General features: G+C 63.6%; 2 protein-coding genes across 22 annotated transcripts in view; one reads left to right on the top strand and one right to left on the bottom strand.

Moving 5' to 3' along the window:
• Window positions 1-3,604: 3,604 nt before the first annotated feature.
• Window positions 3,605-15,059, top strand: Rflna (refilin A). 2 transcript variants are annotated; one of them, XM_046446284.1, is made up of 3 exons: window positions 3,605-3,886; window positions 12,938-13,029; window positions 13,663-15,059. In XM_046446284.1, the coding sequence occupies exons 1-3, from the start codon at window positions 3,686-3,688 to the stop codon at window positions 13,970-13,972; spliced, it is 603 nt and encodes a 200-aa protein (XP_046302240.1). In that variant the 5' UTR covers window positions 3,605-3,685; the 3' UTR covers window positions 13,973-15,059. The 2 variants fall into 2 exon arrangements, with proteins under 2 accessions (XP_046302240.1, XP_046302239.1); XM_046446283.1 differs by having other exon boundaries at window positions 12,920-13,029.
• A 2,763-nt stretch (window positions 15,060-17,822) lies between these two features.
• The window catches only part of Ncor2 (nuclear receptor corepressor 2), a 142,856-nt gene continuing 133,259 nt past the window's right edge, over window positions 17,823-27,419 (bottom strand). For 10 of the 20 annotated variants that reach the window (XM_058579774.1, XM_058579775.1, XM_058579773.1 and 7 more), the window contains 10 exons: window positions 26,449-26,984; window positions 25,369-25,515; window positions 25,130-25,275; window positions 24,546-24,739; window positions 23,885-24,031; window positions 23,351-23,496; window positions 22,797-22,850; window positions 20,435-20,662; window positions 19,356-19,535; window positions 17,823-18,926 (listed from right to left, as the gene is read on the bottom strand). In XM_058579774.1, coding sequence (XP_058435757.1) covers window positions 18,745-18,926; window positions 19,356-19,535; window positions 20,435-20,662; window positions 22,797-22,850; window positions 23,351-23,496; window positions 23,885-24,031; window positions 24,546-24,739; window positions 25,130-25,275; window positions 25,369-25,515; window positions 26,449-26,984 — 1,960 coding nt within the window. In that variant the 3' untranslated portion in view covers window positions 17,823-18,744. The remainder of the gene's footprint in view (window positions 18,927-19,355; window positions 19,536-20,434; window positions 20,663-22,796; window positions 22,851-23,350; window positions 23,497-23,884; window positions 24,032-24,545; window positions 24,740-25,129; window positions 25,276-25,368; window positions 25,516-26,448; window positions 26,985-27,419) is intronic. The other 10 variants (XM_046446001.2, XM_046446007.2, XM_046446006.2 and 7 more) reach the window with 4 other exon arrangements.

The following is a 27,419-nucleotide window of genomic DNA, read 5'->3' as shown; positions in this document are numbered from 1 at the left end:
GTGCCCACGCATGCACACAGGGGGAGCGGGATGCGTCAGCACGGTCACAACTGATTCTTGGGGCAGAAGCGCTTTGGGTTTTCGCGATCTTCTCCTCCAACCCAAGTTCGGGGTCCCGTCTTCCCCAAGGACACCCAGCTGGCTGGAGGCCCGCCTGGCCGCGGCAGGCAGCCTTCTCCTGATGGGAAGAACTGCGACTTTACGACACTCGGTCACCGGCTGGGTCCCTGCCCTGCCTTAATTAAGCACACCGAGGACATAAATGGGGTTTTGTTCATGTGGCTGGAGGGACCCACAGAAAGGGCCTTTTCAGCTCCAAGGTCCTGAAAGCCCCGAAGTGTGAAGCAGCGAGGGGCGGGGCCCGGCTGTGCCGCCAGGTCTGGGAGGAGGGCAGCAGGGACCTCAGGTCCAGACTCCTGGGGCCGCTGGGTTCTCTTCACTCCTTTTGCTTTTCTCGCCCAGGGGCCAGGTGGACCTCACCGAGGGCCTCTGGCCTGGGTGGACGCTGAGGACCCAGGTCCCAGGGCGGGAGGCCGGCAAGTCTGCCCCCTGTCCCAGTTGCCAGCTGCCCGGCAGAGACCGGCTGGTCTCAGGCCCGAGGACTAAAAATGGAGCCGAGAGTCACTGTTGAAGGCGCATCTGGCCAGGAGCGCTGTGGCTCACAGTGACGCTGAGCAAGGGCACGTGGAGAGGTCCCTAGGGCAGGAGCAGCCACCAGAGGACACCCGATTCCCCGGGGCAGACAGGACATCTCCTGCTGGACACCAAGGCCAGGCCTCGTGGGAACACAGTCCCCAACTCATGGCTGAGCAGTTATGGGACCTTGATGGGACGCTCTGGTGGCCCGTAAGGGCTGATGGGAAAAGCAGCCGTCCCTGTCTGCTCCACCTTCAAGTCCTCCTGGAGGCCACTTTCCAACACCAAGTCAAGTCCCTGCATGTCCCTCTGAATCCCTTAGGTATAGACATCGCCCGGAGCCTCCACCCACAAGAGAGGGATTATCCTGTAGGGTCCAGTAACTGCCGAGCAGGGTGTGCACAGCCCAGCCCTGCCCAGTGGCCCCCGCACAGTGGGCAGGGATGAGGAGAAGCCGAGAGAGGTCACCAGGCCATGTGAGCAGGGTCCTTGCTTTCAACTCAGCCTGGCCTTGGCTCTTTGGCCTCCTCCCCCAGTGGGCCTCCTCCCTGCAGAGGTTTCTCTGCAGGTAAACGGAAGGCCATTCGACCAGGCCTGGGGACCCGGTCCTTTTGTCTCACCTACCTCCTGATCTACTGCCACCCGGGCGGGGGACAGCTGCTCCTGCCCTGACATCCCCCCGCCCCAGCGTGGCACTCCTAGTTGTGTGACCTTAGGCAAGGCGCTTAATCTCTCTGAGGGTCGGGGCTCCATCTGCTTTTACTAATAAAACTCACAGGCAGGCCTCAGGGTCAGGGTGGTCAGCTGGGTTCAGGGGAAGTGATGTGAGTTCAGAGACCTTTGTAGGCTGTGTGGGAACGCCAGCCCTCCCCCCACGACACCCCTCAGGGCCACCGAAACCAGGGGCTTCCCATGCCTTCTCCTCGACCTGCTCGGGCTCCTTCTCCTCTCAGAGCCCAGCTCCCCCCCCCACATCACCTGGGAAATCCCCGGGGCTGGGGTGCTGGGCGTGGCTTGGGGCTCGCTCCCTTTTTCTTTTTCCCTTGGTGCTTGTGACAACAGGTGACATCTCCCTTCCCTCGGGTGTGCAGCACAGGGGTCTCTTTCTCTCCAGCAAGAGACATGCCCTCTAGGACCCTGTCAGGGGTACCTCATGCCCCTCTTTAATAACAGTCTTCTCTCTTTGGTCGATTTTTGTGTCTCCTAACACTCCTCTCGCGGTCCCACGTTGGAAGTGGTCATCGTTCCCGCCAGTCAGGTCATTCTGGAGTCTGCAGGTGCCGCCTGGCAGGCGAGGCCCAAAGTCCTCCGTCAGCCCAAGGCCTCCCCTGGGCTGCTCCTCCAGCCCCTCGAGCACCTGTGCGGCTTGGCGCTCAGATCTTGAGAGACCCCAGTCACACTGTCGAGGTTCCGTCCCCCAGGCCCCCCCCCATGGTCCTCTGAGACCGCCAAGAGCCTCCCACCCCTGGCTAGCCCCAGGCTCAAGCGAATTTATGGAAATTTCGGCCTTTTCTCCCCCTTTGACATTTGCAGACCGTCCACTGCCTCGGGAAAGAGAAGCGTCTACAGTGTTGGCTGTCAATCACCGTCAATCACTGCAGCCCCAGCCTGCAGCGGGGATCCCAATAGGTCAGAGGTCACAGTCACTCAAGTCACCCTGTGGGCTGCCAACCAGGCGTCTGGCGTTTGAGGCGCGGTCCTGCCTCTCCCACCAGGGGTGGGTGCCCCCCACACGGCACTCCCACAAGGCAGCCCTCGCAGGGGGAGCGGCATGTGGACCCCGGGGAGCCCCAAGCAGGCGCAGTCACCAGGGTGCTCCTGGTAGGTGTGAATACCTGAAGAAGAAAGGCACTGCCCGGGGGCCAGAGAGCACCCCGGGGACCAAAGGGCTTCACTGCAGCAAGTTGGAAGTCAAAAGGAACAAGGACACTCGGGGACAGACAGTTTCCTCCCCCGGAGGGTCCTCTCTCCTTGGCTGCTCAAGTCCCATATTGAAATGTCACCTCCAACAAGCCTTCCCTGAACCCCTGGCAGGAAACTGTCCCTCTGATTATTCTTGCAGGCAGCGCCTTCGGTAAACCCCTGACCTCTGATTCCTGGTGTGTCAGACTGGGCGCTCCATGAGGGGAGGGCCCAGTGGTCTGAGACCTGTCCCCAGATTTGGCCAGGCCTGGGGAGACACGGGGGAATGTAACTGGTGTGACAGCCCACACTTCTGTCCCCCTCCTCTACACTCTGTGCCACAATAGTGACCTCCCCCCCCACCTCTACTTGTTAAAGCCATCTGCAGCCTCCTGCCCCCCACAGGCTGGACCCTCTGGGCAGGGGCAGGGAGGGGAGGGGCCTGCCAGGACCCCCAGCCAGCCATCTGTTAGGGAAAAAAGAGGACAGGGAAGGGTCATGCTCTTGAGCACAGCAGGAAGGGGCCACATCAGCAACACCCTTGTCAGTAAGGGAGACAAGGGAGAAGAGATGCAGGAGCGGCCGGGGCAGCCGTGGGCGGAGGCTTCCAGCCGGTGTGTCCAACCTCGGGGTCCTCCCGCACCCCGAGGCTTCCAGCCCAAGGCCCAGGGGTTTGCCTCCGTGTCCAGACGACCCGAAGCACCAGTTAGGGGCGGTGGGCAGCTAGGTGTGGGGAGGAGAGGAGCTCGAAACAGGTCTCCTCCGAGGAAGCGTGTGGGATCTGTGAATTGCAGATCCTCCAAAATGGAGAAGCTCCTGCTTCGGGGGAGACCGGAGACCTCGAGGGGCCCTAGCCTCGCCTTCCGCGGGACGCCCAGGACCCCCAGGTCGGCGCTGGCGCCGCGGGTGCCGGCGGCCGGAGGCGCGGTCGGGGAGGCCAGCGCGGCCGGGGCGGGGCGAGGCGGGCGGAGGCGGCGCCTAGAAAAGGCGGCGCGGGCCGGTGCGGGCGGCGGGCGGCGGGGCAGGGCCGGCGGGAGCGCGGCCAGGCGAGGCCGGGGCGCGGCAGCGCGGGCCGCGGGGCGCCAGGCCTGAGCCGGGCGCGCTGGAGGAGCCCGAGGAGCCGCGGCCCGCGCCCCGCGCCCCGGACATGGTGGGCCACCTACATCTGCGGGGCATGGAGGGCAGCCCGAGGGAGCAGAGCCGCGAGGGCCTGCTGGACAGCCCCGACTCCGGGCTGCCCCCCAGCCCCAGCCCCAGCCCGCCTTTCTACGCGCTGGCGCCCGGCATCCTCGACGCCCGCGCGGGGGGCGCCTCCTCCGAGCCCCCCGGAGCCAGCGAGGCCGGAGCGGTAAGGACGCGCCCTCGCGCCGGGTGGGCCAGGGGGCGGGACCGGGTTCCTCCCTCCTGAGCGCGGTGCCCGGCCGCTGCCCAGCGCCGCAGGTGGGGACAGGGGCCCGGGTGGGGTGATCCAGCCTGACCCCAGACCTGCTCCCTCGCGGGCCTCCTTCCAACGTCAGGGGAAAGGGTCCCGAAGTTGGCTGCCTGGGATGGGCTCAGCGGGACGCCCAGGAGGCAGGACGTCTCTGCCCCTGCCTGGGCTGCCTGTGGACCGGGCAGTGCCAGCGCGAACCTTTTTTTCTAACCAAACCCAGACAGAAACCCTCCTTCCCGGGAGGCTGAGGTGTTGACGTGGAGCTGGGGCCGCTGGGGGAAGGCTGGAGCCCCAGGTCGGCAGGCCCAGGTCCTGCTCCTGCCAGACCCAGCTTAGCTTCCCGCTGCACCGGTAGGAACCCAGCTTGGCGGCTGGACCCAGACTGGATTGCTGGGACAGTGCGGGCAGAGCAGGCACCAGCACAATTTGAGGAAATGGCCAGCCAAAGGGAGGGGAGGTTGCTGCCAGTCCAGTGCTCAGGGGTGCCATCTGTCACCCCCAACCTCTGTTCGGCAGGGTGGGTAATAGCACCGCTCCGCTCTGCTGGCCTGGGATGCTGACCTGGTACCCCACCAGGCCTCTCCCTGCCTCTCCCTGGCAGCAGGCACTTCACTGGCCTCTCTTGCTCTTTCGCTGAGTGGCCCCCAAGGGGGGTCTTTAAAGTAGACCCAGCCCCCGGCCCACTCCCAGGCATCCTGGTTGCACTGATGTAGGGCACAGCTCCCACAGTGGGATTTTAAAAATCCCTCCGGTGATTTCAATGTGCGGCACCATTTGGGAACCAGAGTCGTGCAGTGAACTTGAACTTTGTTCTGTCTTTGGGGGGCTGGGGTAGAAGGGGCACTGGGGATCTCCAGGAATTGATGAAGGGATGAGGCTCTTTGCAGGGAGCTCGGTCTTGCTGTCCTGCGGGCCACTGTTCCACAGTCCCGCTTCAGCCTTGGCATGTCACTCAGCGGGGACTTGGGCTGCACGTGTGGGGATAAGTCCCTGTGGTGTCTTCCACGGGGAGGGGACAGAGGTGGGCCTTCTCCTTGATGCCTGGTGTGACCCAGGCACCCTCTCCCCAGGGCCTTCCTGCTCCCTCTGCCTTCCAGGCCCAGCCTGTGGCGACCACAAGAATGGCCGGGCTTGCTTGCCTGGCCGTTCTGTTGGATTCTATTTTTTCCTTTTCTTGCTAAACCAGATGCCAGGTGTAGAGCAGCGCTGCCCTGGTCTTTTGGCTGCAAATTAAAGCCTGGGGCCCCTTCTGTACCAGTAATGAACCCTAGCAATTGGGCAGCCCTTGCTCCAGGCCAGGTGCTGTCCCCAACCCTGGATCTGCATCATCTCCGGAACCTTCTCAGCATTCCTGGGAGTGGACTCACTCCTTTTGTTCTAGTTTTTCCAGAGGGGACCCTGAGGCACAGAGAAAGTGAGAAACTTGCAGAACTTCAAAGAAGGCTGTGCTGGGCTGGAGCCACCCGGGAGCCTGACTCCAGGGTCCACCCCTGAGCCGAGGTCCCCCTGCCTTTTCACGGTGTAGCTAATTAATTACCTCTTAAAATTTCTCAATAGAAAGACAAATGCGCCTACAGGTTTGAGAAGTTGCATTTAATAAAAAGAGAGGAAGTGGTTGCCATGGGCAACCCCCTCAGCCTCGGGGCTCCCCGGCAGATGTGGCCCCACCCACCACCCTGTGCCCAACCACGGGGCCCCCACCTCTTGGTCACTGGAGTTGCCGATCGGGTGCTCAGTAGCACCTCACTCGCTGGTGGCTCCCAGACCCTCCCAGGCGCAGATGTGGGCAGACTATCTGCTGCTGGGTTCCCCTTGAGGAGGAAGGCACCTAGACCGCCCTGTGTCCCAGTCGACTGTCCCAGGTGCCCAGGGAGGAGGTGGTGAGCCAGCCAGGTTCCTCTGCATCTCCTCGGCCCTGTGTCACTCCACACAGGGCTGATATTAGTTACTGGTGGGCACTGCCTGCCTGATCCAAGTTGGTGGCCCACACCCTGGCCAGGGGAGCTGCTGTCCTGTCCTCCAGCCCTGGCCACTAAAGTCCTCAGCAGCTGGTCCACTGCTTCATGGTGCTGGACGCGCCTGTTAAAGTTGACCGAGCTTCACTTCATCAGTTTCCCCACTGTATTCATTTGTTTGTTTTAAGGTACCAGGGACTGACCCAGGGGCACCTGACCACCGAGCCACACCCCTGACCTTTATATATTTTATTTAGAGACAGGGTCTTACTGAGTTGCTTAGGGCCTGGATAAGTTGCTGAGGCTGGCTTTGAACTTACGATCCTCCTGCCTCAGCCTCCTGAGCCCCTGGGATTATAGGCATGTCTACCTTGCCCTGCCCTTACTTTGTTTTGATAAGCTGGACTTGCCCTCTGGACAGTCCCCTGCTGATCCAGAGCTTCCAGATTGTCCCCAGGACATAGATGGCATTAGGGACCAGGCTGGGGATAAGGGGGCTCCTTCCCTTGTAGACTACATTTTCCTGCTCATGCTGGAAGCACAGATGGGCACCTTCCTGATGACTCCCAAACCAGAGACCTGGGGCTGGTCCTGTGTCCCACCAGTTACCTACTGAGCACCTCAGTGAGCCCTGCGAGGCTCGGGGACATGGCAGTGCACAGGCATTCAAGGTCCCTGCCCTCAGGAACTGGCCTTCTACGAGGGGTCAGATGGAGTGACTTGCATGTCTGTGACAGAAACTGGGTCAGGTGCCACAGTTTTGGCAGGCGGCCAGGGCAGGGACACTTGACTAAACTCCACAGTGGGTTGGGACAGGACTGGAGTGCGTCTCAGTGCAGGACAATGGCCAGGAGGCCGGGTGGCTGGAGGTGAGCTCCAGGGGGTGGGAGACCTCCAGGTTGAGCCGAGGCTGAAATCAACCCCCCCGCGGGTCATTTTGTGTGGTGACTGTGCTCTTTTAAAAGTGTCAGCAGCCCCCACCCCTGGGGGGTGCTGGTGCAGGGCACCTGGGGCTGAGCACTGCGTGCCCAGGACGAAGAGCTGGGCCCGGGGTGTCTGCCAGCTGTGTTTGGATCACTGATGTCCACCCAGCCAGGCAAGGGGCACAGCACCCACAGACAGGCGCTGGAATCCCAGACGGAGTGAGCGTCCCTGTCCTCCCCCACTGCTGCGACCTGCCTGCAGAGCTGCGGGCGCCAGGCTGGCTGAGGAGCCGGGAGGACCCTGGGGCCGATGCCCATCTCCCCACGTCCATGCCCTGTCTCACCGTCCTCGGGGAGACTGCAGGTGGCGCTTGGGATCTGGCCTGGAGCTCTCTGGGGTGCACAGCTCCCCCGAGGTAGCCAAGCACTGACACACCCTGGAGGTGACAGGTGAGCTTCGACCCCCTCTCCGACTCGGAGGCGAGAGTCCTTTCACCTTGGGTTCCTCCAGCTGCTGTGGCCTGGTGTCACCGGGTGCTCTGGTGCACATGGCGTTCTTTCCCAACCCTCTCTCCTCAGGGGTGCACTGAGGGTTCCCCAGAGGACGAGGCGCTGGCTGTCCCCGTCCCTGCCATAGAGAGCGACCTGTGGGTCAGACTAGGGGGAAAGCTGGCGGGGCTGGCGCCCTCCCCACCCTTGAAGATCTCTCAGCTGGTGGCCTGACTGTCACACTCGGGACCCCTGGGTCCCTTCATCCATCCGTCTGTGGCCTGAGATGGCCAGGCCAGGCATGACAGGAGAGGCTAAGGGAACGGGGAGTCAGGGCTGGGATGGGAGGTCAGAGGTGCCAGTGAGCTCTGCCTCCCTGTGACCAAGAGGCCTGACCAGGACAGCACAGAGGAGGAAACGTTGATCCGGGCTCACGGTGTCGGAGGCTCTGTCCGTGGTGGACGGCTCCACTGCCGTGGCCTGGGTGAGGCAGGACATCGTGGTGGGGGTGGGGGGAGCAGCTCAGGACGTGGCACCAGGAAGCAGGGAGAGCTGCGCTCACCAGGGACAGAACATGAGTTCCACAGGCACCTGCAGTGACCCCTTCCTCCAGCCACACCCTGCCTGCCCACAGGTACTGCCCAGGTAGCCGTACCAGAGGGACACCCACGGATTAGGTTAAGGCTCCCACCCCCGGTCATGTCACCTCTGAACATTCTTGCCCTGTCTCACAACGAGCCTTGGGGGGTCACCTCACATCTAAACCAAAACAGATGGCCCATGAGTGGACAAATGAACACAGATGGGAAGACAGATAAAGGGAAGGATGGGTGGATAGATGGGTGAGTAGATGAATGGACAGATGGAATGGACAGATTAACAGGTGAATGGATGAATGGATAGATGGGTGGGTGGATGGACAGATGGATGGGTGGGTGGGTGGATGGACGGGTGGATGGACAGGTGGATGGGTGGGTGGATGGACCGGTGGATGGATGGGTGGATGGATGGACGAGTGGATAGGTGGGTGGATAGGTGGATGGATGGGTGGGTGGATGGACGAGTGGATAGGTGGGTGGATAGGTGGATGGATGGATGGATGGATGGGCGAGTGGATTGGTGGGTGGATAGGTGGATGGATGGGTGGGTGGATGGATGGATGGGTGGGTGGGTAGGTGGATGGATGGACGGGTGGATGGGTGGGTGGATGGATGGATGGATGGATGGACAGGTGGATAGGTGGATGGATGGGTGGATGTGTTGGTGGGTGGATGGATGGTCGGGTGGATAGGTGGGTGGATGGATGGACGGGTGGATGGGAAGACTAAGAAGACAGGAATCAGTCCGCCCCATGGCCCCAGTAGGCCCACAGGGGGGTCCCTGGCCAGCGCAGGTGTCGGAGCCTGCCAGCGCAGGTGTTGGAAGAGAACCAGGTGTATTGGACCCAGGTGGGAGGAGCCGTTTGCAGGAAGGGACACTGTGAAGACGGAGGGGAGGAGAATGGACACTGACGCCTCCTTTCAGCCCGTCTGCTTCTTCCCCGGGGAACTGGCATCCTTTAGGTAGTCAGCCACGTCCCTGACCATCCAGCTCCCTGCAGCAGGCTCTCCTGTCTGAAGCTCGGTTTTATTGGTGGCTTTAGTGTGAAAAGAAGACCGACAGGTCACACTCTGAGGGTGCCCTGGGATGAGGATATGGGCAGGAGCCACTGTCATGGGAACGATGTTGCTGACAGGGCCTGCCCTGACTCTCCGGGCAGGTGTGGTCAGTCCTCCCGGCCTCCTGGCTGGGGGCGACCCCTGAGCCAGCGACACCGTCTGGGCCATATCTGAACCGCAGGGTGCTGAGGTGCCACGGGGCCCCTTGGTGGCAGCAGGTGACGTGCACTTTCTTTGGTGCGAGAAGCGGGCTGTGGTCTTGCAGCCGCCCGGCCACTCCCTTACCTCTGGAAATGGCCATGCTCTGAGTCTTCTGGGAGACTCTGCCCAAGCCCTTTGACCCAGAAGGTGACCCTGGGGCCCTGGGCTGGTGGCCCACCTCTGGCCGGCAGACCCTGCGGGTGCCCATCCCGCTGCCACAGGCTGCTGTCACAGAGTGCCCCATGCTCATGGCTCCAGAGGCCACCAGGTCTGACTCGGGTGGCAGGGCCAGGCTCCTGAGGGCTATAACGGAGCAGGTGTCCCACGCATGTCCTGGTTCCTGGTGGCCACTGGCCATCCTTGGCCTGTAGGTGCACCAAGCCTATCTCTGCCGCCTCCACACGGCCCTCTTCCCTCTGTGTGTCCTTCGGCCAATTTCACCCTGAGCCAATGACCAGTGACGCTGGCCACTGGCTGAGGGCCACTCTAACCCAGGATGCCCTCATCAGACCTCAGTCCCCTCTTCTCAGACTGTTTCCAAAGGTCACTTCTGCAGGGGCTCAGGACCGGACGTACCTTTGTGGGGGTCAGAAAGGAGTGGGCCCTGGGGACATGGCTGTCCCTCTGGCCTGCCTGCCCTGGGGAGCGAGCCCACCCTGGTGCTCCTCCCGGCCCAGGGGTTGTGTGCTGTCTCCTTCCTGGTGTCAGAGCCTGGGGACTTGAGCTCCATATCCCCTGAGGCCTCGAGGCTCTCCGGGTGCAGCATGGTCCTCTGGGCCTCCTGGACTCCTCACGGCCCCCAGTGGCTGCCCGAGGTGCCATGGGAGGGAGAGGAGAAGACCCGACCCCAGGCCCAGGGTCTGTCCACAGCCAAAGCCCTACAAAGGGGGGACAGGGACTTGTGGTGCTTCAGTAGCCCTCCCTTTGCTTCCTTTTCCTTGTGGGGACAGGTCAAGGCCAACTATAGCTCTGCACATGAGCCCTCGGTCCCAAAATACCTTCTGTAGCCGGGCACACGCCTGTCATCCCAGTGGCTCGGGAGGCTGAGGCAGGAGGATAGTGAATTCAAAGCCAGCCTCAGCCAAGGTGAGGCTCTAAGCAACTCAGTGAGACCCTGTCTCTAAATAAAATTCAAGAAATAGGGCTGGGCCATGCGGCTCAGGGGTTACCCCACCCCCCCAAAAGAAATACCTTTCACACATGCCAAGCATGTCACAGTTGATCCCTGTAGCCACGAAGCCATGCTGCCTGAGCAAGGCCACTCGAGCCCTTGCCGAGGCTGCATGTGGCTTGGGTGAGGCCAGGACCTCTGGCCTGGCAGGGCTGTCATTTTGTGGCCTGGTTATGTCCCCTGCTGGCTGTGGCCCGTGGCCTGGGCCCGGCGGCCCGGCTGAACCTCCACAGCCCTGTGTGTGCTTGGACTCCTAGCCACCTGCGCTCTTGTCCTGGGCTGCGGGAGGGCACCTAAGTCACCAGGCCAGGGCACTGGCCCTCAGCCGTGTCCCTGGGGCCCGCTCCCTTTCTGACCTCCCTGGGGCCCCACACTCTCCTGGTGCCCAGGGGGAGGGCAGGCCTGGCTGGCCCAGCCTGGAGCAGGCAGCTGAGACCAGGGTCTGAGCCAGCTGCAGGGGTCCCTTCAGGGGACAGTGGGGGTGGAGGCAGGAAGGTGGCACTGGGGGAGGGGAGAGGGGCCAGCGTCTGGCTGCCGGCCATTTGTTCCTCTATGTCCCTGCACCCGGTGTTGCCCTGGGACGCAGACCCACGAGGGAGCTGGCCAGTCTGGGCCCCATGCCTCTCGCACAGCCCCCCGTGGGTCCTCACGATGGCACTGCCTCCCGTCATGAATGACCAAGCCCCGCTCGGTGGGTGACAGCCAAGGAGCTCAGCAGATTCTCTTCAGGACAGAATAACCTGGCTGGGGACAGGCGCCTGGGCAGGGGTTGGGCTGGGCCTGTCCAGGAGCTTTGGTGCCGCAGCCAGGGAGCAGGGCCCAGCAGGCAGCCCGGGGGTGCGTCCCCACCCTGTGTGGGCCCAACTCCGTGCTCCAAGGGACCGTGACCATCCCCGAGGGGTGTCCCGTTCCAGGGTGGCTGGCTGTCCTGCTGGGGCCTCGGCGTGCCTTCCTGGTCCACTCTGCCCACTGGCCGGGTGGGTCCAGGGGCCCAGCTGATGGGCCACTCAGCCCAAACTCCCCCGAGGCCTCGTGTCTGCCCTTCTCCTCTTGGGGACGGTCCCTGGAGTCCTGAGCGAGGACTTCGGGAGCCGTCTGGCCAGCCGGGCCTCCAGCCTGCGCCCGATTTTCACAGGCTTCTCGTATCTTGATGGCGGCCTCCGGTGTGGGCAGGTCCCAGATGTTTTTCCAGCGGGGGCCCCTTGGAAGGTGGCGCCCAGAGCTCGGCCCCGGGCCCAGCCTGTGAATCGAGCCTTGTCTGCCGGCCTGGCAGCGGGTGGGGGAGACCCAGCCGGCGGGAGGTGGCTGTCCTCACCCAGCCTGCTGCAGCCGCACCAGAGGCACCAGAGGCTTGGGAACGGCCAGTCGCGGCTGACCATGGTGTGACCGTCTGTGGGGGAATCTGCAGCGAGGCCCAGGGAGCCGCGGCTCCGCCTGCACCTCCAACGCCTCTGAACCCCGTTCTCGCCCCACGCCAGCCTGGCCCCTGCCCCTCTCCTGGGGCCACATGGGGCCACTCCCTCTTGCAGGAGGACAGCCCTGGGAGGTGCTGTTCTTTTGGCCACCACACAGGCCCCAGCACGCAGCAGGTACCCAGCGAGCACCTGGTATTTGTGCAATGCCCCTCAGCGGGGAGGGTATGGCTCCCACCTTATAGCCGTGGCTTGGCCCTGACTTACGGGAGCTGTGGTGACCCGTCGGCCTCTACAGCCCTGGGGTGGACACCAGTCAGGAAGGCAGAAGCCTGGAGGAACAGGGTGCCCATGGCCTGGTGTCCCCTCTTCATGCAGGGATGGTGTCTTGTCTTCACCCCTGTGCTGGACACTGCCCGTTGGTGTTGCTTCATTCTCTGATGGGGGCAAGTTGGTCATTCACCCTCTGTCTGCTTCGTCACTTGGGGTCTTCTCTGGCAGAAAACCTGGGTAGCCCTCTCATTGGTCACACGTGGGCCACAGGCCATCGCTAAAGCTAACCTGGTCCTGGAGAAGACACAGGCTCTTTCTGGGAGAGGTGGATGCTGGGTAGGCAAAACCAGAGAGTCACTGCCCAAGACTTCCTACTGGTTTCCTGTGCCTGTCTCAGTGCTGGGGGTTCCCCTGTGTCTTCCCCGGCAGATGAAGCCCAGACACCTATTCAGTGGGGTCCCTACCCCTCTGGAGCCTGCTGCAGCCTCAGGTGGTACCAGGGACACTTGGTCTCCGAGGAACACTGTTCTTGGTCCTCACAGGGTGTCACCCACAGGGCGCCTAAGAGTTGTTCCCGTCCTGCAGGCCTCTGAGCCTGGTACTGGGGCTTGCTGGGGCCTGGGTGGCAGTGGGAACATTACTGTGTCCCCTTTCCTGAGATGTCCAGGAATGGGGTGCAGGCTGAAGGGTGGGTCCAGGTGGGTGTGCTGGGGCAGAGGGACACTGGGGTGACTTCTCAACAGAGCCCACAATGCAGCTTCCAGACCAAGCCAGGGCTGGAAGGGGTCGGGTGGCCAGACTGTGCCCAGCAGGGAGCTGAGGTCCAGCCACAGGGCTGTGGGGCCCCTGCCCATGAACCTTCCGCAGCCCTCTGCCCCCCTGCAGAACCCCCCGGCCCCCGAGATGAGGCCCCGGATGCTGCCGGTGTTCTTTGGGGAGAGCATCAAGGTGGACCCGGAGCCCACGCATGAAATCTGGTGAGTGGGTCACAGCCCAGTGGGGCAGGGGTGCTGGCCCTGGCTGGGGTGGGGTGGGTCCAGGCCAGCCTGGGGTTTTGCAGGCCCCTCTCTCTGGGTGCTGCCCCCTGCCCATGGCCCCTCCTGGAGCCTGTGCTTCTGGCTCAATTCCAAGACGTCTAGAAGGGCAACTGGGGCGGGGGTCAGTCACTGAGGCTGTCACTCCTCTGGGGGCCCCAGGGGACCTTCTGGGACATCTTTGATAAACTCATTGGAAGTTGTGCGAACACCTCGCGCCCCCCCCCCACCCCGTGCTCAGCAGGCCCCAGATTGGGTGTCTTCCTGCCTCCCTCCTTCCAGAGGCATGAGAGAGGGCAGGTCCCACCTTGCCCTGTGACCCTATTCAGGGACACTCCCCCATGACAGCAGCTTTGTTGTCAAAACCAGTAAGTCCAGTGTCCTCAGCCCCAATCACGCTGGTTCATGCCAGTCCAGGATCCACGCAGGCTCCTGTGAGGCGTTGGGTCGTCCCCTCCTGGGGCAGCCGCTCGGCCTGCCTGTGACATCCTCCTGACCTCGGCCTCGCCGGTCCAGGGGTCCTTGGGTGGGGGACACGGGGCCGCCTCCCGGCTCACGCCTCCCTCCCGCCCCCAGCTGCAGCTCTGAGGTCCAGTTCTCCTCCGAGAGGCGCTTCCGCGACAAAGTGTTCTACGCGCCTGTGCCCACGGTCACGGCCTACAGCGAGACCATCGTGGCGGCGCCCAACTGCACGTGGCGCAGCTACCGCAGCCAGCTGACCCTGGAGCCGCGCCCGCGCGCCCTGCGCTTCCGCAGCACCACCATCATCTTCCCCAAGCGCGCGCGCAGCTCCTTCCGCACCACCCTGCGCTGCAGCCTGGGCCGCGCGCGCCGCTCCTTCACCGCCAGCGTGCAGCTGCGGCTCTGCGCCCCGCCCGCGCCCTAGGCCGCCCGAAGCCCGCGCCCAGCCCGCTACGCCGGCCGCCAGCCGAGCAGGAGCACGTGGCGGCCGCTCCAGGGAGGGAGGGGCCACCTGGCTGTCCTTGCGGGGCGTAAAGGTGTCCCCGGCCGCGCAGACGCCGCTCTGGGGCTGTGTGAGGGCACAGCGGTGCCACCCACGCCCGCCCCGCCCCTAGATAGGGCGCTTTCCAACAGGGGCCTCTCAGTGGTACAGCCCACGCGGCCAGTGGCCCTGAGACCAGCCCAGCCCAGCACCAGCTCTGGAGGCCATTGAGCGGGAGATAGAAGAGTCCAGCGCTAAGGCCCAGGCTGGTGCTGGTTCCCTGGGGCAGGGCGTCCTGGAATGTGCCTTGAGCCGCTGCCACCCAGGGTCCTGTGGCCGCCAGTGTGGACAGTCCAGGGCCCTGCCTGCCAAGGAGGCCTTTAGCCTCCATACCCTGAGCCTCACTGCAGGGAGGCCCCAGCCAGCACCTGCCGCACCACCGTCGCCCTCAGCGCTGGGACTTTGGGACCTCAAAGCCATCTGCCAGGTGCCGGGGGAGGCTTCAAGCTCCTGGGAACGTCCTGAGCCCTACCCAAGGCCAGTCTGGACTCCAGGCTCTGAGCGTTGCTGTCTGCTTAAGGTGAAACGCGGGGCCATGTCCATTCCTGCCAAGGCTCCAGCTGACCACGTGATTCTGAAAGCCAGGAGCCCAGCCATGCTGCTCTGCTCCGGCTCCCTGGGACACCTCAGGTGGCATGGGGCCACGCCTGGGCCACTGAACCCACACCCCAGAGGCCCCTGCTGTGGTCACACAGATGTCCCCCTGAACCTTCCTCCCCAGATCTGAAGGCACCCAGTAGGTGGGCGGCTGGCTGCCTGCTGCTCCCCTGGGAACCCCCAGGAGCAGAGGGGAAGGGCCTCTGGGGCTGCAGCCCACCCCCCAGGAGCCAGGAGGGGCACCCGGAGGCGAAGCCAAGCAACCGATGTATTTTTATATATCTATGCAGACAGCAAGTCCCAAGGTACCTCCCTGATTGACAGATAACTTAAGAAGTCAATTGATTATCGTAATAAAACGTGCAAACCCCAAGGGGCTTCCTCTACTGTGTCTGAGACCCTCCGGCAGGCACCGCTGGGGTAGGGAAGGGGAAGCCAGGTGTCCCTGGGTCAAATCTCCCCTGGCCCCACCCAGTTTCTCGGGGACCCTACTCCTGGGGGACAGGAAGCAAGTTCACCCCTATCCTGCTGATAGCCAGCCTCAGTGTCACCCCCACCAGAGGGCTGACCAACAGACGCAGAGGCCAGGTCCCTCCCCGGGAGGGTAGCCTAGGAGTCCTTTATTTTTGCAGTGCTGGCAGCTGACCCCTGGGCCGAGTCGCAAGAGCTCTGGCACACAGCTGCGCTGGGTCTGGGATAGGCTGTCCTCCGTTGCACGTCCAGGAGTCCCATGTCCAGGGGTCCCAGGTCCACGGCTCCTGGGAGCTTCACCCCAGCCCTCCCACTGGGTTGGTTAAATGCATAAGATGCAGGTGGCATTTTTGGAAAACCAGAAAATGACCTCTCTGAGCAACAGCTGGCCCTTTCTTAGAAACTGGGTCCCCCAACTTGGCCGGTATCTGGTCACCTGGTCTCCAAACCGTCCCCACCTGAGCCTCACCTGAGCCTATCCCACACAGGGTTGTCTCAACCCATCTCTCCCCAAGACTGCCACCCCCGGGAGGGCATCCTGACTGCACCCAGCAGGCCCTGGGGCCTGGAGGCCTGTCCACTCCCACACCAGGCCTTCTCCTGCAGAGCCCCGTGCCTTTCCTGTAGTCACCTGCTCAGACGGGGAGGCAGAGGCCAGGTCCCAGGTGAGGGTCTAGCTCCAACCTTGGGCACCACACCCACCGTCATAGAGGGGGCTCCAGACAACCCTCCAGCCCCGCTCCAGACCTGGGGTTCCCTACCGTCCATGTGGGGCAGGAATCTCATTTCTGCCAACTTCCCAATGTCCTAGAATATGGTGACATTTGCCCACAGCTGTCCTCTATGAAGCACTAATTTTCTGTTGTTTGGAGGTTGCAAGAGGTTTGGAGCAAAATACAGGGTCAGGAGGGGAAGAGATGAGCTCTACTCCACCCCCGGGGGTTCTACCTGGTGTGATGGGCACAGCCTGCCCTGTGCTGAGAGGACGTGAGGGGGGCGGTGAGTTCAAGGACATAATGCCCTATTGGGTTTTGAAGTGTGCCTAGGAGTTTTCCTGGGAGACAAAGGTGAGGGGAACTGCATAAGTCTGCATTTTAAAGATGGAGGGAGGAAGAGTCCACAGGGGTTGTGGAATGGCCTCCCGCTGGATGCAGCTGGGAGATAGCCGTCAACCAGGTGGCACCAGATCACTCCTCATCCTGCCCATACACCCTGTAGTGGGTTGGGCCACCGTCCTTCAGAGAAGGCAGATGGAGATGCCCTGTGGCTGGCCTCTGGTCTGTCCCCACACAGCTCTGACTGCAGCCGAGGGAGGTGCCATGGGGTCCCGGAGGCACCACAATGAGGGAGGGGCCAACCCCTGGCAGCTGGTGTGGCCAGCTGGGCCTGACCCATCTGGACCCCTGCAGGGGGCTGGTGTGTGCGGAGGAAGAGGGCCAGGGAGCCCACACTGCCACCTGCCTGCCACCTTGGTACTATAGCTGGGGAGCAGGCTGATCCCCGTCAGGAGGCGTTGGGATCCTCTCTCTGCAAAAGAGAAATAAAGCCCTTGAGGTGGACGCCACACCTGGAGGCCAGGCCTGCATGGGTCTGAGGCCCTCAGGTCCCCACCACAGCAGTGGCCGAAACTGGGCCCGGCATTGAAGGCTGGGGTTGACAACAGAGGCTGGGCAGGGGTGACGATTTCTCTCTTCAGGGGACCTAGGCTCTCCTCTGTGGTCCCCCAAGGCCCTGCGAGGTTTGGTCTCTGTGGGGCCAAATGGGAGGCTGGAGTCAGGAACTGGCACAGGCACGGCCGTCCTCCCCGGGGAGCCTCGGAAGCGGCTTTCCAGCTGCATGACCCCTGACCCAGGCCAGACATGGTGGCCCTGCTAACCAGCCACCGGGCCAGGTGGGCCTCCTTCTGGGGACAGGGGGCCATCTGTCCCCAAGTGGGCTGAGGCTAACATCCTGGGGTGCTTGGGCCTCGGAGGCTGAGGGCGATGGCTGGCTGGGTGCCATGACCTGGGACTCCCGTGCTGGGCAGGAGGAGCAGAGCCACCCCTTGGCGGACACTGCCGGGGTGCTCATCCTCTCAGCCCGCCCTGGGCTTCCCTGGCTGTCCTCTGCCCACGTGCCTGGTCAGTCCCGGGGCAGGGTGGCTGGGCAGGGCTCCACGGAGGCCAAAGGAAAGAGCAAGAGGTGGGCAGAAGCCAGGCTAGGCCGAGGAAGATCGGCGCTGGGGCTGGTTCAGGCTGAATCTGCAAAGGTGGGCAGCTGTGGACCAGGAGCTGGCGGCTGCCCCCCTCCGCCCGGGGTTGGAAGTGAGTGTGGGGAAGGCTGCCCACTCCTTAGCACCAATGCAGCGGGCAGGCGTGACAAGAAGACCTAAGGACCAACAGCCATAGGGGACCTGTCACCACAGCTGACCAAGGTGTGGATGCTGGGCACCTCCTCCAGGGGTCACCCCGGTGTAAACACTTGACACCTCTGCCGTGGGCAAGTGCCATGCGCCTTCACCACGTGACTGCACCTGATGTGACTTTTCAATGCCCCGAGGATGACACCCTTCCCTTGCCTTTCTCGTGGCAAAGGGTGAGTCAAAGGGGATACTCCTAGTGTCCCTTGGCCCCCAGTTGCACGCCCTTCTGGCTGCCCCGTCCAAAGCAGAAAAGACACTTCTGTATCGAGTATGATTCGCTTTTTAATTAGAACAACGTGTGTAAATGACATAAGGCCACCACCATGCGCAGATGGTGGCCACAGAACACGCATCAAACTCGTTCTGCCCAAGGAAGGGAGGGATGGAGGGCGTGGCGGCTGTGAGCCGGCGGCCGCCCCGGGTCCCGTGGACGAGGGGTCACCGGTGGTCGGCCTGCACGCTCCCCAATGTAAGCGGAGATCGAAAGCACAGCAGCATAATACTGGGTGAGTCCTTCCTCGCATAAAACATCTGAATTAATTCATCGAAGGTATCAAAAATATACCCTGTAAACCAACACGTCGCCCCGCCCCCCCCCCGTGGGCGAGAGGGCCACATCCAGGTCCTGTGGTTCTGCTGCCCCAGGCTGCGCCCAGCCCTCTCGTCCTCCGCCTGGTCTGACGTGGTTCCCAGCAGTCTTGTGGGGCAGCCTATGGGGACTGACAGAGCGCTGCAGGCTGGACAGTGCCCGTCCGTCTGTCCCGAGCACTAAGCAGGATGGGGGCGGGGGCTAGCTCAGTTTAGACTTTGGTTCCAAATGGAGAAAGGGGAGGCAGTGGCATGGAGGCGCCTGGTCATCCTCTTTCGGGTCCCTGGTCACCCCGGCTGCGTGCTTGTGGTCACCATGCGCCCACTGTGTCCCCTCCCCGGCCTGCTGCCCTCCCCTCCCCTCCCGAGCACCAGGTGAACGTGCCCTGAGTACGGTCACTGTGCAGGGCCAGCCAGGGTGGGGGGTCTTAGTTAAGGCTTTAGACAGGCAGGATGCCAGCTCCGGGTGGATAGACGGACGGACAGACGGACGCATGGGCAGACTCGGGGCTCCTTCCTTGGTGGGGTGCGTCGCAGCCACCTGTCTGCCTCCTGGGCCGTCCTGCTACGGGCGGGGACCTGCACCGTGCCCACCGGCTCACTCGCTGTCGGAGAGCGTCTCGTACTGCGAGCACAGGAGAGGCTTGGGCTCCTCCTCCCAGGCGTGGTGGGGGCCAGCGAGGGGCCCACTGCCCGCAGGGAAGCCGGGCGGAGGAGGGGAAGCCATGGCACCCGCCTGCAGCCGCACGAACAGGGGGTTGTAGGGGAAAGGCGTGGAACCTGCGGCAAAGACAGGCAGCTGCTCAGGAGGCCCGGCCACTGCCCTGGACTAGGCCTTCCACTGTCTGCCCTCGGCTCCACACTCCTGACCCCCAGGCCTCTACCTCGGTTACCTGGATGGCAGCAGTGACTTGTGCCCCACGGTCTGCTCCCCTGAGGCCCGGGACCCCTCCGGCATCCCCAGACCACCCATTCGCTACTCAAGGCCTGCAGAGCTCCCCGGTGGCCACAGAGGGATGTCCAGCTCCATTGCGGCCTGCCAAGCCCGGTGCCACACCTGCTCCCACAGCCTGGTCTGTGGCTTCCCTGGCAGCCCCAGTTACACTGGGTCCTAGCCTGTGCCCGTCAGCCGCCAGGACACAGCTGGCCAGGCCTGCACCGTGCTCAGTGGCCCTCCCTCCCCAGGCCCCATGGCCGACCGATGCCCACCTGCGGATGAGGGCCGGTCCTCCCACACACGGTTGGTGAGTGGCGTCCGGCGGTTGCAATCTCCCTCTGAGTGCACCGAGGAGACAGAAGGTGGTCGGTCACCGGACGCCAGGCCCGGGGCAGGGGACTTGGCTTTTCGACTGCTGGGTCTGCCAGAGACCTTGGCTTTCCCACCACCACCTACAAGGGGACAAAGTGGGAAGGGTTGTGTTGGACACTGGAGATGACACATGCTGCAGAGGGTGGGGGTGACATCCTGCCCAGGGGAAGCCACCTGCTTCTGGGTCCTCCAAGGAGAGGCCAGGAGCACGATGACTCCCTGCCTCCAGGAGGCCAAGGTCGACCAGATGGCCAGACCCAGTATGGGCCTGCAACTTGGGGATCAGTCTCCACTGAGTCCAGGCTGCTGGCCCCTCAGGCTGCCCTGCACCTCCCCACACCCTGGGGCTAGAACTCTGGGCAGGAAGCCTCCGCTGGACCCTGAACATTGCCCAGAATGGCACTGGGGCTGGGTGGGCTGCAGGCCTCTGCCAAGAAGCCGGACCCTGAGGCCAGGCCTGACCCTAAGAGTCCAGAACCTCCTGGAGCCTCAGTGTCCAGGTTGGACACTGAGCCCAAAGTCCCTGCTCGGCTCCCTGCTGAGAAAGGCAGGTCCTAACAGGGCAGGGAGCTGGCCCTCAGGCTCTTGGGCACGATAGGAATGTGGGTTTCCCTTCAGCCCCAGGACCATCAGGCCACATGCAGGGGACCTGGCTGCTGACCCCACTGTCCACGCAGCACAGGAAGGTCCTCCCTGCAGCCTGGTCTCCCCAGGGAGACGCAAGCTGGGCGCGGGCACGGGCAGAGGCCCAGCGGGGGCGGGGGCAGCCGTGGGCAGCAGTGAGCGTCCGAGAAGCAGCAGGCCCGGGCCTCGTGGGCACTGGGTGCCGCAACCCCAGGTGCCAGCCCAGCTGCAGATCAGCAAATTCCAGAGACATCAAATGCGCACAAAATAGTCACAAGCTCCAAAGCTCAAGGGGGGGGGGGCTCAGAGGATTAAGGACACAGGGACGGGACAGAGGGGCGGGGGGCCTGCAGACCTGGCGAGGCGAGCGTGTGGTCGCTCCGTCCGTCAACAGCGGTTATGGGCATAGCGGCAGCGGGCAGGCTGGCACTGGCATTCAGAGGGTTAAAAGCATTGGCGCCGAGTGGCGGGGGCTCTTCCCACTGATCATATTTACCCATGAGTGCCTTTCTAATAATGGCCTCCAGCCCCATGTTGGTGCTGGCGTGCTCCTGCACGGCCGGACTTCTAGAGGTCATAAGGCCTGGGGGAGACAGACAGACGCACACAGAGGGCGGCCACACACGGGGCGGCCGGGGAGAGACACGTGAGCACATTTCTGCAAAGCAACGCCCTCCACCTCCCGCTCCTCTTGCAGGGTGAGGTTGCCTCCAGCGCCTGGGCAGGCCGGACTGGCAGGGCAGACGGCCCTCGGCCTCGGCTAGCTGGGCTGCTTTGCTGTGACTCCCAGTGGCCCTAAGAGGAAAGGTGGGACTGGGAAGGGTGGGGCCGCGGGGACACTGGTGGAGCCAGAGCCAGAGGACAGAGGACGGGGTGGGGCGGGGAGACCCGGCCTGAGGTCTAGGTGGTGGGACTGAAGGGACCTAGGGAGGGAAGTGACTGGTTGTCCTCCCTGTGCCCTTCCCCTGAGAGGCCTGGGGCCCGCTGTCCCTGCTGATGCCCCCAGCTGGGCCTGACTCTGCCCGCTCCCCTCTCCCCACCCAGAGCCAAAGAAAGAAGGGCAAAGACGGGCGCGAGGAGAGGGGTCATAGCCATGCAGTTATGTGCGTGCGGGGACAGGGTGGAGCTGGGGACAACTGCGGACGGCCTGGCCACCCCACTGGCACAGCCCCCCATGGGACACAATGGCCATCAACACATGGGCTCCAGCGCGCCGGCCACGGAGGCCCTCTGTGTGGTCCCGCTGGGCCTCCTCTTGAGCCACAGGCCTCCCCCCTCCCTCATCCACACGTCCACCTGGGCCTCTGCGTCCACCTGGGGCCTCTCTGCAGCCCCCTGCAGGCACCTCTGTCCTCGGCATTTTGCTTCCAAAAATTTCCGAGGAACCCCCAGTGCAGGACAGGTGGGGCTTCGGCTGCCCTTCACTGGTCTTAAACTAGCTCACAGCTTCCTGAGGTTGGAGCCAAAGGGCCACTTTTAAAGCCCCTGCTCCTGGGGCAGCAGATGGCTGTTCACTTCCCTGTCCTTCCCTGGGTTCAAGGGCGCTGGCCGCTGGGACCCCTTGCAGCTGCTGGGCCTCCAGGTCAGAGCCAGGGCCCAGTGCAGCCAGTTAGGCCATCTGCCAAGGTGAAGCCTGGGCCCAGGGCCCAGGGCCTGGGGAAAGTTGGTTTTGTGGACTAAACTGCTTTTAAGAAACAACAACAAAAAAATAATGATAAGAATGTTTTTAAAACCCTGGTACAGTCTGCACTGTCGGCTCCGATGCTCCACACCTACGGGCCCCGCTTCACCCCACCAACGGCCATGTCTAACCATCTGCTGCTACAACCCTTGTCCCCTCGTGCCTGGGGCACGAGTCTCTAGCAGGGGCAGATGGACACTGTCCCGGGGACCATCCTCTGGAGGCCCCAATGAGCCCCTGGTAACATCCAACACTGTCCTCTGCTCACCACAGTCTAGGGCTCTAGGCCACCAAGAAGGTCAGCACAGCTCCCCTGCCCTCCAGGAGGGTGATACCAGGCAAATGCAGGAACCAACCCCACAGACCCCAGCTCCTCAGCCGGCAGGGGGTCACTCCAGTCTGCCCTAGGCTCAGCCACTGCTCAGAGGTACTTCACCAAAGCCCCACCCCTCTGCCTTCCACAGAGACAACTGCGGATGGCCCAGCCACCCTGCTGGCATGGCCCCCAGTGGGACTCGGACAGGGCCCCACTAGAGGCTAGGGGTGGGGAAGAGTCTATCCAACAAAATATCATAGGAGTCTTAAATTTCAGTGTAAAAACACATGTGAGCTTCAACCCAGCAATTCATACGTGTGCATTTGATTTGGCAAAAGTCCATCCATCGTCCCCTGCCCCACCCCTGCTTGATTTCGTGAGTAAACTGGAGGCTCGAGCCATGGAAAGTGCCCACCAAGACCCCAGGGCTTCGCTCCTTGCCTGGGCCCACACCTGGTCCGGGCGCTGCAGCCTCCACCAGAGAAACCCATCTCCAGGCAGCGCCCACTGAGCTCACGGGACCGTGACCTTGAACTCCAAAGACACCTCATTGCAGCCATAGCTCGAGTGCCTGCCGTGGGACTCTGGACCTCACGGCAGCGGGGGGACTGGGAAGAGGGCCACCCCTGAACTAGGAAAGACTCTTGGTCCCCGTGCAGCAGCTGGGGTGGAGGTTGGGTGGGGAGGTGGGCAGCCAGCGGCCAGCGCAGGGTGTGTTACCTGCTCCAGTGATGGCGGGCATATTGAAGATCTCTGTCCCAGGCTGGCCGATGTCTGCAGTGGGACAACAAGGTGGGTGAGGCTGGCTACTCGCAGTCCTGGAGATGGCCACCCACACCTGTCCCCTGCCTGCGTGGTCTGGCAATAACCTGGGACCATGCTCCTCAGACAGGCTGCAGGTCTGGGGTAGCAGTGACACCCTGCACTCCCAGCGAGCACCCTGGGGCTGGGCTGGGGCCCCAGGACACCACATTGCCAGCCAGATCTGGAGGGACTGGCCTCGGCCGGGCATCTGCAGAGGGGGCTTTGAGGTCCTCTGCACTAAGTGCGGGAGTCCCATAGCACTCAAGGGGGCACTGCCACCCAGCCCCTGTGGGTGGAACCAGCCCCGGTGCCCCGCACCACTCCTGCCACCGCATCTGTGCTGCTGGGCGCCTGCGGAAGGACCTGCGGACAGGACTTCCCAGGGTCCTTGAAGGGGGACCCCAGGAGGGGTCAGCAGTGCTGGGCTTGGCCTCACTGGGGCCCACTACAGGGCGGCCCAGCTCCCTTACTGTATTCCGGCTCGTTCCGGTTGTGCGTGCTCAGCTTCTTGTTGATCTCCTGCTTCTTGGACTTGACCATGGCCGAGTTGCTCTCGGTCAGCTTGCTGAAGAAGGCCGGCGGCTGGCTGGTGTTGCCTGGGGACTTGGAGCCCGTCCTGCAGCAAGGGTCAGACAGCCATCAGCGGCCTGCCTGAGGACATGGCTCGCTCCCCCTTGCTGGAGGCCCACGGCAGAGGGGCTGCCTGAACCTCTGTCTGGCGCCCCCTGACTGGCCCACCACACTTAGCCCACCTTCCAGGTCCTCAACAGGGCGAGCGACACGGGCCTGGTCTGAGCTGAGACCCCAGCTCAGGGCACAGGAACTGCCACCCTAGTCCCCCAGTGAGGGCACACACCCCACCCCCCAGGTTTATGGCATTTGCTTGGCAGGCCTGAGGTCACTCAGCCTAGCCGGCTGACCCCCACTGGCAGGGACCAGCAGAGGACAATGGCGGGGGAGGGGCCAAGTCATAATCTCTGAGGGGCCCTGTGCTGCCAGGGTACCTGGGCTCTGCCGGCTCCCCATCCCGATACAGCAGGGGGTACACGGCACTCCGGGGGTGCCCTGACTCTGACATGCCCTCTGGTGGGGACACAGGTTCAATGCCATCCTCGGTGCCCAGGACTGACGTCTTGCTTGGCTCTGGAGACCTGGGTGAAGGGAGGGTCCCAGCTATAGTTAGCACATTCCTAAAGTGACACCCCTGCCCTCAGTCTCCACTCTGGCAGCCGGGATGCGCTTCCCGCGAGTGGCCCAGGCAGCAGAGTCCATCACCAGCCACCTCTGCTCCTGAGCCACACAGAGCAGGTCCTGGGCTGGATCTGGCCGCAGGCCAATGTGTCTTGACCTCTCCTCTGACCCTGGTGGCACCCACACCCTGCTCCCCAGAGACACCTGCTATCTGCCTCACTTGCAAGGCACGCCCCACTGGGGGCCACCCGCCACCACGGAGACCCGGAGCCCTCGGTGGGAGTGTGCACAGGCCTGTGGTCACACGCATGTGCTGGGGGCAGGTCCCAGGAGCCAGTGACCACTTCCCCAGGCCTCGTCTCCTCACCTGTCAAGGGGCGCGATGTCCCTGCGCCCAGGGGTACAGGGAGGCTCCCAGTCCCCCCACGCAGTAGACCGCTGGCCAGGTGCCCACAGCCCCCACCCTGTGCTCACCTCTTGCCCCCTTCGCTGTGGGGGGAGCCGCGGGCTGGGGCGCCGTGGTCCGGGGGTGGGAGGTAGAGATCACTGGGTGGGCGGCGCAGGTCCAGGACGGGGCAGCTGGCTCCCGGGAAGGAGTAGAGGGGGGCGGGTAGGGGTGCGCTGAGCTGCTGCGGGTGGTGCCGGGTGTAGTCCTGCGTGATCACCTCCTGCAGGCGGGGCAGGGGTTAGGAGGCCCTCCACCAGCCCCTCCGGATGTGCCAGGGGCTGGCTGTGCTCAGTGCTCAGCTTCCTGGGGCTCTGGACCTGCCCCACTGCCTCGGGCCTCCATGCCCTGTGCGCCAGGGAGCGGGCTGGAGGTCTCCAACCAGTGCCCCCGGGTGGGTTGGCCTCAGCTGTCCAGCAACATGCGAAAGCCTAAGGACCTGTGCAGGGTCTTGGCACTTCTAGAGAAGTGGCCACGGGAGTGGCTGGTGTGGGCACTGCCTCTGGGATCTCGCCCCGTTGGCCACCCCACCAGGACTGAAGGGCCATGTGACCTCCCCCTCCCTGGGCCTGGTTCCCACCCCAGGTGCAGAGGGCAGAGTACAGGTAGTTACACTGATGTGCTGTGCCAAGGTGACCACCCGCTGGTGACCTTTGACCCCAGGGGCAGTCTGGAGCAATGGGCTGGATGCAGGCTGGCTTTCAGGCAGCGGCCGCAGGTGTGGGAGGTGGGTAGCCTCAGGGCCGAGCTTCGTGGGGCCTGTGGGCAGAGTCCAGTCAGCCAGGGGCGGGGGCACCTGGGGCCAGCTGAGAGACAGGCCAGGGCTGTTCCTGTCTTGTGGGTGGGACCCACCTGGCTGCTTGTGCCGCAGCTCGGCCTCCAGGTGGCTCTTGTCCAGCTCCTCCAGGTGCTTGGGGAGCCCCTTGTCATGGGTCAGGCTGGGCGAACTCACTGGGCTGACGGGCTCCACCCCATCGGGGCTGTACCCACCGTGGTACCCTGCAGGAGGCAGCTGGACTCAGGTGCAGGCTGCTGACTGGGGTTCAAGGGGAGAAGCTGACCCCCGGCTGGCTGGGCCCCTGGGGTCAAGGGGAGGGGGCGTGGGGCAGGGTGGAGGCCCGAGACAGGGACCTGGGGTCGAGGGAGATAACCCCCCACTTGGGGGATCTACAGGGACCAGTGGACACAAAAACAGACCAAAGTAAGAGCCAAACAGCAGATGCGGGGGGGGGGGGGGGGGGGAAGGTCAGACTCAGGGCAAGACAGAGGGGACGGGGCAGGAGCGTGGGGCGGAGCATGGGACAAACAGGCAGTTGGAGCAACGCCCAGCCCAGGAGCCCTGCCTGGGCCCAGAGGCAGCAGAGAGGCTGCCTGTGGAGGCGCCCCGGCCTCTGGGCACTCGGGGCTGGGCACGGGCTTTCCCGGGCCCCTTCACGACCGGGCAGGACACAGAGCTGGGGTTCCTGACCCTCCTGGACAGTGTGGCCCCCTCCCCTCCCCAGAATCTCCCTCCTGGGCTTCCTCCCAATCCAGCTGAGCCCACGCACGGCACCAGGCCGAAGCCCCTGGCCTCCCGCCCTGCTCCCCAGATGAGGGCGTGAGCGGGGAGATGCAGGCACGGCCCCGGTGCAAACCACAGGTCCATCCACCAAAGGGAAAGCGAAAATCCAAAAAAATATATAAACAAATAAAAATAAAAATAATAAAAAATCATGATAAAACAATGTGCGAATGGTGAGGTGTCCCCAGGTCAGAGGGACAGGCAGCAGCTTGAGGATTGTCAGAGCGTGCAAATCCACAAGAATGGGCTTAAAAACAAAATGCCAAAACCAACAACAACAAAAAAAGAAAAAAAAATGGGGGAAAATAAAAAGCAAAGATCTGAAACGTCTCTGGGCCCCCGAGGTGGCGGGGGCGGGGCCGGGAGCTTACCATCGCGAGGGGAGTCGGCGGCCAGCGAACCTCCTTCTCGCGGCCCTTTATCGTGAGCAATTTGACGCATGATTATCGCGTCTATGAAGGTGGCCGCTGTCAGGGTGGTCTTACCCAGAGAGCGGAGCTCCATTTCCTGGATGGAAAAGGGTTTACTTTGAGTCTTTTCCCGGTGCAGGTCCGAGGCCGAGGCGGACGGCGCCGGCTGGTCCGGGCTGGCGTGCTGGGCTGCGAGGCTCTTGGCTGGGGTGCGGGCGATGGCCGCCGCATGGCTGGAGCTGGGGGGCGCGAGGGGCCGGGGCTCGGAGGTCTTGCCAGGGGAGGAGGCAGGCTCACGGGCCAGGGGCTTGGGGAGGAAGGCATGGCCGGTGTCCGCACGGGGCCGCTCGGGCCGCGCCACCCGGGAGGCCTCCTTGGGCAGCAACACAGGCTCCATGAGGGTGGGGTAGACCCCTTCAAGGGTGCCTCCCAGCGGGCAGTGGGTGGCGGGCGGGAATGTGGCAGCTGGGCGGACAGGCGAGGAAGTGGAGGTGGACCTGGGGTAAAGAGAAGGGGGTCAGGTGGCTGATGGCTGGGACCACTGCCTCACCACGCCCCACTCTAAGTGAGCTCCCTGCCCTGGGGCCGACCTGCAGGAGGGCCAGTCTCAGGGGCCCCACCCGCCCCAGAGCTGGCTGTTTTAACTAAGCACCTACTAGGAACCAGCCCCTTGGAAAGGGCAGGGAACAAGATGGCCAAGGGCACCATGGCTAGCGCCTCCTGCCGAGAGGCCTTCTATAGACCAGCAAAGGGCCAACTGACCGTGGCTGAGGGCAGGGACTGCTCCTCCCCAGAAGGGCAGAGCAGCCCAGAGGGTCTCCGGGGCCCGAGGCTCCCGCACGTCCAGCACCAGGCCCACGTCCCTGTCCTTTGCAAACTCACTCCTGGGGCCTTGGTGTCCGGTTGTCACCACCCCACCCCCAACCCTCCCC

The sequence above is a fragment of the Marmota monax genome, unplaced genomic scaffold (assembly GCF_021218885.2).
Source record: "Marmota monax isolate L192 unplaced genomic scaffold, Marmota_monax_Labrador192_F-V1.1 WCK01_AAM20220418_F8-fsc00092, whole genome shotgun sequence".
Classification (NCBI taxonomy): Eukaryota; Metazoa; Chordata; class Mammalia; order Rodentia; family Sciuridae; genus Marmota; species Marmota monax.
Note: the sequence above shows the minus strand (reverse complement) of the source record. Positions and strands in the feature narration are given on the sequence as shown.

Bases quoted from the DNA above. Each gene is read 5' to 3' on its own strand.
- Rflna (XM_046446283.1), top strand. From the start codon at position 3,686: ATGGTGGGCCACCTACATCTGCGGGGCATGGAGGGCAGCCCGAGGGAG. The intron at 3,887-12,919 runs GTAAGGACGCGC...AACCTTCCGCAG, and splicing joins GAGCCAGCGAGGCCGGAGCG to CCCTCTGCCCCCCTGCAGAA. The intron at 13,030-13,662 runs GTGAGTGGGTCA...TCCCGCCCCCAG, and splicing joins GAGCCCACGCATGAAATCTG to CTGCAGCTCTGAGGTCCAGT.